This window comes from Mustela putorius, unplaced genomic scaffold (assembly GCF_011764305.1).
Source record: "Mustela putorius furo isolate JIRA1106 unplaced genomic scaffold, ASM1176430v1.1 tig00003863_pilon_pilon_pilon, whole genome shotgun sequence".
Taxonomy (NCBI): domain Eukaryota; kingdom Metazoa; phylum Chordata; class Mammalia; order Carnivora; family Mustelidae; genus Mustela; species Mustela putorius.
Window position 1 is genome coordinate 9,027,229 of NW_025422015.1, and position 12,902 is coordinate 9,040,130.

At 41.2% G+C, this 12,902-nt stretch overlaps 1 protein-coding gene across 2 annotated transcripts in view; it reads right to left on the minus strand.

The window, feature by feature from the left end:
• Positions 1–764: 764 nt before the first annotated feature.
• Positions 765–12,902, minus strand: part of GRM1 (glutamate metabotropic receptor 1) — a 409,697-nt gene continuing 397,559 nt past the window's right edge. The window contains exons 9-10 of one of the 2 annotated variants that reach the window (XM_004752770.2): positions 12,280–12,364; positions 4,336–4,442 (exon numbers count right to left, since the gene is read on the minus strand). In XM_004752770.2, coding sequence (XP_004752827.1) covers positions 12,304–12,364 — 61 coding nt within the window. In that variant the 3' untranslated portion in view covers positions 4,336–4,442; positions 12,280–12,303. Of the gene's footprint in view, positions 4,443–12,279; positions 12,365–12,902 lie in introns of both variants that reach the window. The other variant, XM_004752768.3, reaches the window with a different exon arrangement.

Here is a 12,902-nt window from a genome sequence, read left to right on the forward strand (position 1 = left end):
TTCATTTCTCTTCTTTCTCATTCCCTCTCCTATGACTTTTCTCTCTCAGACATCAAGCACCCTTTTCATGATTTCTCATTCTATTTTCTGGACACAGTGAAGAAACCCCCTGGTGTCTCAGCCCCAGATTCTGGAGATTTCTCCAACATCAGCCTTTCTATATACACCTTGCTCCCACAATCTAAATACATCACAATCTCATGGATTTGGCCCTTGTACTAGCATTGCTCTCCTCTTGACTAACACCGTGTAGGTGCTTTACTTTGTAGGTATCTTATGGCAAGAGACAAATAATGGGCTTCTTTGTTTTGAAGACCAGTGAAGTCTCCATTGAAATTAAAGGGATTAGAAGGAGAATGTCAACAAAGTAAGAAACCAGGTTCCTCTAGAGTATGAGTCTTGTGGTGCACAAATAAAAGAGAGATGGCAGCCTTCAGTGCCTCTGTCTGCAGAACTCTGCGGGAGACCCAGGAGTTTGTTAAGGCTCAGACTTTCTATGAAAAAGATGAAAGACAATGTCTGCCATAGCATTAAATATTCAAATTCTGGATTTAATTTTAAATTTAGAGTTTCAGGTACCACTTTTCTTACAATCAAAATGTACTCTGTCACCTACCTGGCCTACAGATTTTATATGATGTTCTCCCACTTTGATCTAGAAGACAAGTTGTGAGCAAAATCAAGCCACCGTAATTGTTTTTTTATAACAATCTATTTCTCCTACTGTAACTCTGACAAAGCATAAAGAATACACACATTTAATAAATAGAAAACATTTATTATACAGCATTATCAAGATTATCAGACAAAAGGCAGTAATGAGCCAAAGGAATACACTTTTACAAGAAGCTAAACAACTTGTATAAGCACATACATTAAGGTGAAGAGTATCTGCCCTTTTGGTACAGGGTACGTATGTGTACATTTCCAATTTTGAACAATTATGCTATAAGAGCTAATACTGTATTATGTTCAAGAAAACTTTTAATCATGATAATATTAGGCATTCAGAGAAATAATGTAATAGGTGTTGAATGTGTTCACCAAATGTCTCAGACTAAAACCTCAGAACAAACTGACATCTTATATTATTTGAATAGTAGAGCAGCTTTCCTGGTCTATTCTTACTTAAAAAAAAAAAAAAATCTGAATGCACAAGTCCTGTGATATCAAGGACATATATTAGTGGCATTAAGATTTAAAAAAAAACATGTTTCACAAATAATAGATAGTAAGCTTTTAGTTGCTAGTTTTCCAGTAAGCAGACCATCTATTAAGCACTGGAACCATCTACATTCCTCACTCTGCTTCATTGTGAAAACATGGAACTAAAATTTGTTTCAGTCACAAGGTCTTTCTACCAAAGGGGTTACAAATAATTTTTTAAGGGAAAGGCAGTCCATTCTTGATATGGAACCAACTAAACTTGGCAGTAGAATATGGGAAGACATAAGAAACATGGGCCTCAAACATTGGAGCTGATGTTAAATTCTGAACAAATGATGCAGTGGGTATTTAAAGATTCTAAGATGATTTTTGGCTGAGAAATCAGCTTCCACATGAAGGAAGCATATTAAAATATGACTGCACATAAGGCATAAACAGATATTTAAAGGGGTGAGCTTCATTCCACAAATAATAGAAGAAATCAAAACAGCAAGAAAAATTGCTTTTATTGGGTGTAATGAGGAGGTAAAAATGAAACAACTGGATTACACATACATGGATATTACATACAGCAAATGACAAAAACATAAAGAAAAGCGATGACAGTGAAAATGGAGGAATAAAAGTACATGGAAATAACAATTGAAAGAAAGTAAGAAGTGATAGATAGATGACTTGAAAAAATATGACCAGACATAGAGGTTAATATATATTTCAATCACTGAAAGCTCACGTTACTGTGGAAAATCTTTTTTAAAAAAAATCTAAAGTGACCTGAAATAATCTTAATACTGTCATTTCAATCTCATGTTTTAATAATGATGTGTGAGAATTTATAAAATGTACCTCTTTATTGTTACCCACAGTTTTTTGTGAATTTTTAACGTGACAAATTTTCAAGCCACTTCATTAATAACGTGTTCCACATCATTAAATATCTGAAAAATAAATTCCCTCTTAGATGAGGAAGAACCATCTGAGCAGCATATGAAAACCACGAGACCACAGCACTCAAACCTTCAAAGAACTTCTGTAAATATTGGTGACAATATATAAAACATTTTTAGAACATAAAAATATCTATACTCTATTGGAAAGACAACCTTCCGGTTGCAATTCCATTGACATTACATTGCACAAATTTTATTATCACATGTACACAAGGACATAGGAGCACATTTACGTACTAGTTATAGGGACTTGGATGACAAGAGGAAAGAATTATTTGTCATTGAACCAGTAATAGTTGCTATGAGTACATCATTAAGTTCGAAGATCATTTGTTTCCTTAGTACATAGGAGAAACAATGGCACCAAGTACACATACTGCATCTTAGAAGTTCAACTGGTAATAATATTTGCTACAGTAAATGTAAGGTAACAATTTTGCCACATGTTTTGTTCTCTTTTATTGAAGGGCAGAGAAGAGCCCCCTTGGCACAAACACAAGATCATCCACAAAACATCTTCTGCCACTCTCCAAACAATCTTGTTCTAGCATTTTTTCCAAAATCACCAATAAGCGAGTATCAGCTATGGAACGTTACCTGCGCTGAATGTGTTCACCACCTCACGCTTATGTCCTGTCTCATTCCATCTTGCCTTAGCACTCTTGATGAAGCAGTTTTTGGTGATGCTTTTGCTCTGATTCCTGTTTTCCTAAGTAGAGAAACATCACAGAGCAGCAGGGTGTCCATACATTTTTTTTCCAAGTGTGACAAGGTTGGCTCTGCCTCAGGTGTAATGGGTGAAGAGAGGCCCCTGTCTGGGCCAATTCCCTAGGCTCCTGAACACTGATAAGGAGAAGGGATAGAGAAAAATGAGCTGCTGTTGCACGGGTGGTTCCATCCCTGGCCCTCCTTCACCCACCTGCTGGGTCTGGCTGCCCCCACGCTCGCCACGACTGCCATGAATACCATGATGTCAATTAAGGATTCACCTGGCTGGTCCACAGGTGCTGTCTCCTCAAGCCAAGCGCGTGTGGGTGAGTGTATCTATGCACAATTGTCCAAAAGAAGAGATTATTTGTTTGTTTGTTTATGTACGCATGTATTTATTTATTTATGCGGTGAAAGTTGTACACTATATGGGATTGTGCTTTGTCAGAATTCCCTTTCTTCCCAGAGAAGGCTTTTGAATAATTCAAGAATCGGGATCCTCGCTGGGATATTTTTTCTTTTTTTTTTTTTTTTTTTGCTTGCAGAGCAGTTTCCTCTGGCCTTCCCTAAGGCAGCAGCAGCATTGTCTCCCTTTCTCGCACACTTCACGCTCCTCTCCCATCTCTTCCTCCCAGCTAGCCGCACATCTCCAGAGGTGCTGGTGCTCCCTGGTTTCTCGTGCTTTCCAAGTGGACACCTCCTTCCTACAGGGTGGAAGAGCTTTGCTTATAGTCCCTCAGGATGACCGAGGCGTAGGTCACGTTGGGAGGGGTGCAGAGCACCGACTCGGACACGGGGGAGCTGGGCACCGAGCTGCCCGAGGCCACGGAGTCACGGAAAGGCGACGGAGGCGTCAGGGCAGGCGAATCCTCAGGGGCGGGTTTGCTGGCCGCCTGCAGATCTTCGTCTTCCTCTTCCAGTTCATCTTCCTCCGTGTTCCCTTCCCGCTCATACAAGTACTCTTGGAGGAGCTTGAACCTCTCGCTGTCGTCCTCGTCGTCGTCGTCTGCTGGCGGGGAGGTGGGCTCCTCCCCGAAGGTGCTCAGCTGCAGCGGGAGCATTTGCAGGTGCTGCGGGGCCGCCGGGGGCGGGTACAGCGAGCGCACCCCGTTCCCCGGGCCCCCAGGAACTGCGAGCACCGCATTGAAATCCGGGATCCCGGTGCTGAAATTGTTGACCACTCCCTGTAGCTGGTCCATCAGGGATTTCTGCGGTTGCGGTGGCTGCTGGAGCGGAGGGGGCAAGCCCTTGGGGATGGCCGGGTCTGCCAGGAACAGGGGGGTCTCCTCTGTGGTCAGGTGGGGCGGCAGAGGTGGGGTGCTCACCGCAGTTGGCACCCGTCGGTGCACCACCATAGAAGGACTGTTGGGAGGACTGAAGCCAACCGGCTGGGCATCCTCCTCCTCTACGTTGTATAGGGTCTTGGTGCTGGTATCTGAAAAGGTGAGGCTCTTGCCGGAGCCCTGGTAACTTTTAGTGAGGGGCTTGATGACGGCTGTTTGGTTGCAGGCCGTCTCATTGGTCTTCACGTGCACAGAGAGGCGGTGCCACATGTGCTGTCCCTTGGGCACCTGTCTTCCACCTGGTTCAGACCATGACACAGACTTGCCATTAGAACTATGAATAAAATAGAGATGGATTTATTTGCAGATATATCATGCATACAGGAGAAAATACATATAAATTATATGCAATCCCAGCTCAATGCAATTTGATACCCCCACTCCCCCCTTCCCCGCCCGACTGTATGCCTGGCCTCCATACCCTTAACCTCCCTTTATTACAGGTCAAAGACCAAAAATGGCAGCGACCACAGCTTGCCTCTGTAGCTGCAGTCAGTGATTCCATCAACCCCAAGGCGAGGCAGAACACTTTGACCCTAAGAAAGTCGGAGGGGGGAGAAACACCAGCCTGCTGCAGAAGCAGCTATGTTCATTTCTGCCTGAGATTTCACAAAGTTATTACACACTCACATACTCACAGATACACTTAAGGTAACCACAATGTTGCCACTCAGTGCAAGCCCTTGAAAGATTCCAAAATCGATGGAGGAAACAAATAAGAAATAAAACTACAGATGCGCATGGACAAGAGAACATAACCACCATAGCCCTTGCCTTCCTTTCTTCTGAAGCCCCTGGAACAAATTAAAACCCACAGATTAAGCTACTCTCATTGTCCCGTGAGGTTATAAAATACATCCCCTCAGTCGCCCTTTCTAGGTGGGTATCTCCTGGTACCAGAGTAGCAAGGGCAGGCACGTGGCACCTGTACAGAAGAGAAAAAAGCAGATGACAGAAAACCCAGGCCCATTTTCCACTTCAGTGTGTCATAACTTTTGCCTTTCTTTTTATTTCAACGCATTATTCCCGACACATACAATGAATCACAATTCACATAAAGGCCCTGATTCACAGCTGTTAGTTTGGGATTTCCCCGCTGGGGACTTTTCACTAGGTGTGTTTGAAAAGTTATAGAACCAGGAAGCCCAGCAAAACACGGATGCTCAGACCCTGGTTTAGCCCTTCAACATAGCTGGTGACGCAAACAAGACAAAATGGAGATTCAGAGAAAGCAGAAGTTACAGAGGCAAAGGTCCCTGCCTGCCCTTTTCCTTGATGAGCTTTGGAGAAGAAAAAGGTTAGGGTACCAGCAGCCCTCCTGCTTTTGGACCTTTCATTCTTTACAGGACCATCAAAAAACCAGTCAATTAGGAGAAGGAAGAGGAGAAGGATGAAGAAGAGAAAGAAGCGGGAGAAGGAAGAGGAGGAGAAGGTGGAAGAAAAGAGAAGTACTGTGCCTAGCACTCAGATTCTATTCTGTATGTTGTAACAACTCTCGAATTACTTTTGGACTTCTGGCTTTTTTTTTTTTTCCCTGTACAACTTTTAGCAGATGGCGGTACCTTACCATAGCATACTATTAATAACATCAGTGTTAATACTTACATCAGGATATTTTTTTTTGTGTGTGTGTGTGTGTGTGTGTGTGTGTTGTTCTTTTTTTTTTTTTTGAGTTTGCTTTTTCAGTGTATCCATGAAAACAACAGAGAAAGTAGCACAATGTCAACACATTTTTGACAGTAAAAGGAATAGGAATCACGAACATTTTTTTTCTTAGGTGGATGTGTGAAATAGACTATTCTGTATCATGGTCTTTTGTTTCGAAAAATGTAGGAAGTGATCAATAGTTAATATAATGATTTATTTAGTCATTTTGAAAATACAAGAATGAATACTTCAAAAATTTTGCATGTTGCATCTATGAGGATGATAATATTTTGACATTTTATATATTATAATCTTGAAAAGTGAAGTGAGCCAAATAAATACAGAGTCTTGCAGAAATTCTGATACCTATTATGGAATACTCTGGATTTAAAAGTCTTAGAATAGTTAAATATTAGTTAAAATTTTGTTAAATAATATATAAATAATAATAAAATTAGTTAAAATTTCATTATTTATGAAAAGGTAGTTCCTCTATCTTATAATTTATATGCCATATGTGTGTGTATATATATATATATATGTATATTTATTTATTTATTTGAGAGAGAGAGAGAGAGCATGCAGGTGGGAAGAGGGGCAGAGGGTGAGGGAGAGACAATCTTGAGCAGACTCCCTGCTGAGTGTGGAACCCAACAGTGGGGTTGGGGGGGGAGCTCGACCTTGCAACCCTGAGATCACTACCTGAGCTGAAACCAAGACTTAAATGCTCAACTGACTGAGCCACCCAGGCACCGCATTTAGGCTATATGTTTAATTATCTAAGAAAAATCTCATCTCTAAAATACTATGTGAAACTTAATATTTCTCTGAAATATATGCTTAATATATTCCCTGAGAATGTAGAAGTACTTGTAAATGCAAAATTACTGGCTTTTCAGCTTCTACACTATTGTTAGAATACCTTTCTTCTGAGTTGAGTCAACTATAGAACAGACGGTTTGTGTTCCCAGTATGAACACACAGTCAACCAGTCAGCAACCATGACCACAATCCACAGTTCTGAGTTTGAAACTCTAGGTGAGCTCACCTCCCACCTCCTTCTTTCTCAACTTCCTCCAATCCCTACTTCACTCAGGCTGCCTCTCTCTCTCTCTTAACACATTCATTATGACTCTTCCAGAAAGTATAAAACTGATTTGCCTCTTGTCTTATCTCTTAAATATGCTTTAGTGTACCATTCAACCTCAATGATTTGCATCACTTTTTTAAAAAGAGATTTTATTTATTTATTTGAGAGAGAGAGGAAGAGTATGACTGGGGAGAGGGGTATGGGGGAGGGAGAGAGACAAGCAGACTCCTTCCTGAGTGTGGACTCCACCCTGAGCATGCAGCGCAATGAGGGCCTCAATCCCAGGACCCTGAGATCATGACCTAAGCAGAAATCAAGAGTCAAATCCTTAATGGATTGAGCCACCCAGGAGCCCCTAATTTGCATCTCTTTGAATTGCAATGGATACATTTTTTCCTTCTTCCAATGCCTGCCTCTCAAAGCTTATTTTTTTTTTAATTCATTAAACTAAAATGATGCTTTGAGTCTTTATTTAGTTGTGTGTGTGTGTGTGTGTGTGTGCATATGTGTGTGTATGTGTGGGTGTTTACTTAACCACCAGACTTACATACCCCAACAAGCAATTATTCCAGTCTCCATACATCCCAGCAAAAAGGCATTCTTCTATTCTCGGGACTTAACTTCATTCACTCACTCACATGGGCTGTTTTCCTCACTTCCCAGAGCCCTATGTGGGCCTCTATTTAAATCATGTGCTTCCCTATTTTAATGGCATTATTAATCATCTTGCGTATAGATAAAATCACATCTTAGTTCTGTTTTAATCCAATACCATTTTTATTCATGAAATGGGAGGTTTTTACCCTGGCTGTCAAAATTAGCAGCTTTCCTTCCCCTCAGAGTCTTGCTCTAGATTTGCTGTAAAGAACTGTTTAATTAGGAAACAGTTCTAATGTCCCAGGGCATTTATTAGATTAAGAAAATTAGATTAACCTTTTTTTTTTTTTCCCAAGGACAAAACAAATTGCTTCCTACAAACCAGAGATAGTGAAGGAAATGTATCATCTCATAGAAACTTCAGCCCAGAGTATAAAGTTTAGTTCTCCTGAATCAGGTTTTTCTGACATTGGGTTCATATACAGCTCGAATGGTCCATGAATCTACACATGGGATGAGCAATCTACACATGGGATGAGCTATGCTTTTAGACTGGATCGGTACTATGTCTTGATAGATTGTACATTGTTATATTGAAATGCATGTAAATGCTATCACAATAAAGTGTGTTGCTAGATACAAGTGTAGCTAAATTCTGAGAAGCTTTTTTGTGTTTTGTGGTCAAGTGGCTACTAAAAAAACAATACGATTACTATCACTGATTTGGGTGGAGGTTTAATAAGCATTTTGGTGTGAAAAGGGATTACCCTATTTGAAAAGGCTGGGAGTCCACTGCTATGATATTAAGAAGAGAAAAAATGTATAAAATAGGGGGCAGCCAAAAGGAGTAAATGCATTATCAAAGTGCAATATTACTATGAAATAAATCTTCGGTTTAATCCCAGATAACTTTAATGCCTTCCGTTTCAGTCACCAACTGCTTCCTTCTATTATTCAATTTTACTTCATTTCCTAAATAGAAGTATTAGGAAAAGCGTGATCTATAAACACCACATAATTGTCATAAAACACCCCATCCTTCCTGCTCTCACTTCAGAAGGCAGACCCCAGGCTTAAAACCACCTCATATTCAAAGATCAAATTCAGTAACATTTGGCGTGAATACCTCAGGTGGCAAAAGATATTTATCGATACAGAAGTTATTGAAGGAAAAGTCTGTTAGGCTGGAGAGGCACCAGGATGTAGATGGTGATCTGTACTGGGAGTGTGCAGAGCCAAGCAGGCCTGGGGCTGCCATGCCAGCTATGACAGACTTGGGATCTTGCTTTGGTTTTTCTCTCATTAGATAAGTCTAACAATCCCCCCAAACAGAAAACCCAATATTTACAGCACTTTAGAGAATGGTTGGAAGTGGGCGGCGTAAACAGATTAGTATATCTTCAGCATTCGGAGTGATCTTGTCTGTTTTATTTGTTTCAGTAAGTACTAGTTACATCTGCAGGGTACACCGCTCTCTGCTCCAGAGAGGTCTAAAATGGGAATAACAGTGGGTGGGTGTTTGAGATCAGGAGGGAAGCATCCTGCACAAGCTGCCTGAGGGGGAAGCTTCCACAGCACCTGTCTCCCTTATGTCCAATTCCAGTCTTTGCCACGAGGCTTCATCGCTTCATGACAAACATAAGGATGGCATCCAGAGAGCCCACAGACAAGGCAAGACCTTCGCAGAAGGAGGGGAGACTCACTCCTTGGAACCTAAAGAGGTTAGCATTTGTTTTCTCTGAAAATGACAGTGGAAACAGGAAGTGCCATTGAGTCACAGCATGGAGAGAATGGCTTACCAAGTCCAGAGATAAAACCAAAGCTACAGGCTTACGGGCAGTTTTCCTATGGCCGAGTGGCCAAGGTGGGCACACAAGGCCTTTCCAAAAAGACTGCACCCCCAACTGAGACACTCGGAAAGGGATGCCAGATATGTGTTGTCCAAATGCCTTGCCTCTTCCTGCTTCAAGGAGCTGGTACCAGAAGGAAGTCTGAGTAGTGATTCTTGTAGACTCGCAGGCAGAGGAACTATTTGAAGCCATATGAGTCAGAGTCTTGTTTTCCCAGGCAACACCAAGTTAATCTTCAGTACAAAGGACTTCCACTGATGCCAGTTACACTTTTGAAGGCTTTCCAGAAAAATCTGCATATTCAGTATATAATCCCCGGGAGCCTATGTGAACATAATTAAAATTTCTCACCTTTTTGATTCACCACTAGTAAGGTAGAAAATCTCTGAATATGTTATTGGACACAATTGCATTTTGACTACATGGGAACTTGGTGGCTTCTGCGGATATCAGTCTTAAATAGCATTGTGAATTTTATCCCTCTCCTCTGATTCTAACATCATAAGTTAGTCAGAGAACCACTTGGCTTACCGAAATTTACAATATCTCAAAGTCTAAATATAAGTCCTCTTTTTAAAATCTTTAGATGAATCACATTCTATATGTTAAAGTTATGATACAGGATACACGACAGCACAAAGGAAATCAGTTTGCCTTTATTAAGCTTTGTGCTCTCTTCAGTGAATCAATTAAGATAAAGACATCCACAAACAAAAAGAGCTCACCAAAGAACGGGAGGCTCCATAAACTTTGTCCAAGCATAGGGTCTACTGTCTTGAGAAAACTGACAAATCTGTTTCAAACTATTGAATAGAATTCTGATGGTTACTAAATTTTTCCTAAGTACATTTTAAATGGCCATTAGTTCAACCTAATCATGATTACTGGCTGAGGAAAGAAATTCTCGTGCCAAAGTTTACTGAAGACATCATGTTGGTACAGGAGTATTGTTCTAGCAGAGGTATACAAGTTGTAATTATATTCCTCCAGGAAGTCTAGATGAGTCTAGATTCCATTCCCTTTTAAGAAACTTCAAGTGAAGCGTTATTGTATCTTCCATGCTCCATGCTACCAGACCTGTAATTTTAATAGCAAGTCATTTGATGTTCCTCAACTCAACTCTACTCTACTCCTGGAGTCCTCGCAGTTTGCTCTGGAAACATAGGACAGTGCATTGCTCTGCTGGGATTATTCCTCAGAGACAAGATAGAGCTAGGCAGACCATAACGGTCCAGTAGGCAACTTTATCTCCATCACTAGTCCCTTTGCCTTGATTGTTCACAAAAGCTGTGGGAACTGAAGGTGACACAGAGAACATATCATTTTTGTTGTTGTTTGTTGATGAACAGCCAAGGCTATAAATAGCCAGTCTCTTCTCAATCTTTTCCTGATCCTTTATAGTCTCCTGAAAGAAGGCTTGAATAGATCCTTTTCCGAGAATTCTTAAAAACCAACCTATGAGCTTTGCCGATCAGGGTTTTGTTTTGTTTTGTTTTGTTTTGTGTCATCACCTACCAAGAATGTACCCACATTCAGTCTTTGTTTTTGCTTTTAGGCACTCACCTTTAAATAATGAAATTAGGTGACTCTCCTCTCTTTCTGGCCCTGCTGTCACAGCAAGACAAACACATCTACTATTCCCATCAATCCCTTTTGACAGGCAGCCAGCAGCTGTCATGATCAGGATCTCCTTGTTGTGCCCTTGGTCAGACTCAACCCATGCTGTAAGAAATCCCCAATGCGTTTTGACTTGGGAAAATTACAGACGGTGCATCCAAGCAGACTAGAGTGACTTTGATCTAGATGAGCAGGGTCCTCCTGACCACCACCTAAAGCATACTGGCATGGCTACCATATTCTCCCCTTAAAGAATCAGTATGATTTGAGTGAGACCACACTCTTCCTATTTGGGCTTTTTAAGGGAATATCAAAACACAGATTTTCCAATGCACTCCACTGAGTGAAGAGACACCATGGCCTCATACGCTGGCCTCCACAGCCAGGTTCAGTAGCAAACATTTGAACAAATTGGGCTCTTCTCATCTGAAGAGCTATTCAAGCCACAGACACCTTATCAGTGGACTCCCTCCTGCTGCAGGAATGTGTACCTTTGACTCTCCCAGGAGTTTGAAGGGCTGTAAAGGAACAGCTGAAAATGACCACAGACTCCATGCACAATGAATTGAACATGGTCTATGTTCTTTTGTTAACTTAAAGAGACACTGTCAAGATCTAAAGGTCAAAAATTGGACCAAACATGCACCATTTTTATCAGATGTTGAAAATCTGATAAAAACACTCAGAATTCTGGAGAAATAACCACATTTCCTTTTCTTAAAACTCTTTTCATGGGACTCACAAAACTTTTGTTTTGTGCACCCCAGGATGCGGGAGGCACCCAGCAGAGGCTCCTGTCAGGGCCCACCCCCTCAAACTGATATTATGGAACTCTCCATAAGTTCAAGGTGTGGCTTTTACTTTAATGCAGACAGCATCATTTCAAACAATTGTGCAACAGCAAAAAAGCAAACAAAAATACAAAAAAAAAAAAAAAGAAAGAAAGAAAGAAAGAAAAAAGAAGAAAAAGCAAAGAGCTCTGTTTGCCAAGAAAAAAGCTGACAAATTCATGAAGGGGGAAAATTCACTTCCAAGCTTGCGAGTGGGAGTCACAAACAAAAGTGAATCTCCAGAATTGGAAAAAGTATTGTGTCTTGCATTGAAACTTAAAAAAGCAAAAAGACTAACAACTTGACAGTGCCCTTTTAAGAACGATGGACAATCAAATTAAGGCAGTCGTGCACAGCACGTAAATGGTTCCTCATTCTTGATGGCATGCATCACATCTGTTTCCATGTTAGAAAGTAGAAAAACCCAGGAGAGAGAAAGCAAGGGGCAAACCACTACATTGTCCATGCAGCTTCTCTTACACATTCACTGCAGTGTGGGGGTTTTCAAAGCTGCACATGTGCCGACGGACATTGGCTGGTAGGCGAGAACTCTGGCTGCCTCTTCCTGAAGATTGAAAAGAAAAAGACACCCAGTGAGTGAGTGGTTATACATGTGTACAGATATAGTGATCCCACCACTCAGGTGGTGCCTGGGCTTGGTCCAGGGCCTTGCCTGGCTCCTGAGCCTTTCTCCATGTCATCTCCAACCCCATGTGTCTCCCTTGCATTGGCTGTTTCTTGCTGCTAGGCTCATTTCTGAAAGCCACATCAGTGGAGTGCATTCTTTCTTTTACCTTTCAAAGTAAGGTACTCTTTTACTCTTTCCAAGTGGCAGATGCTTTTTCTGCTGTGTGTCTGTCTGTCCAAAATCAGTTCTTTCCCTCCACTCTTGACATTCCCCTGTCCTCCTCATGGCAATGGGCTCCATCTCCACTCACACCGATGCAGGCTGAATCTCTCTGACCATCACCCCTCTTAAAGGGTGTTTGTGGATTTATGTCTTACATTGTGAATTTTAATTGCATTGTTAGTTTTCCTTCATTTTATGTTATCACAAAAGCATTGTTGTCACTTCCTATAAAGTTCCATTTATCTCTTGGCCC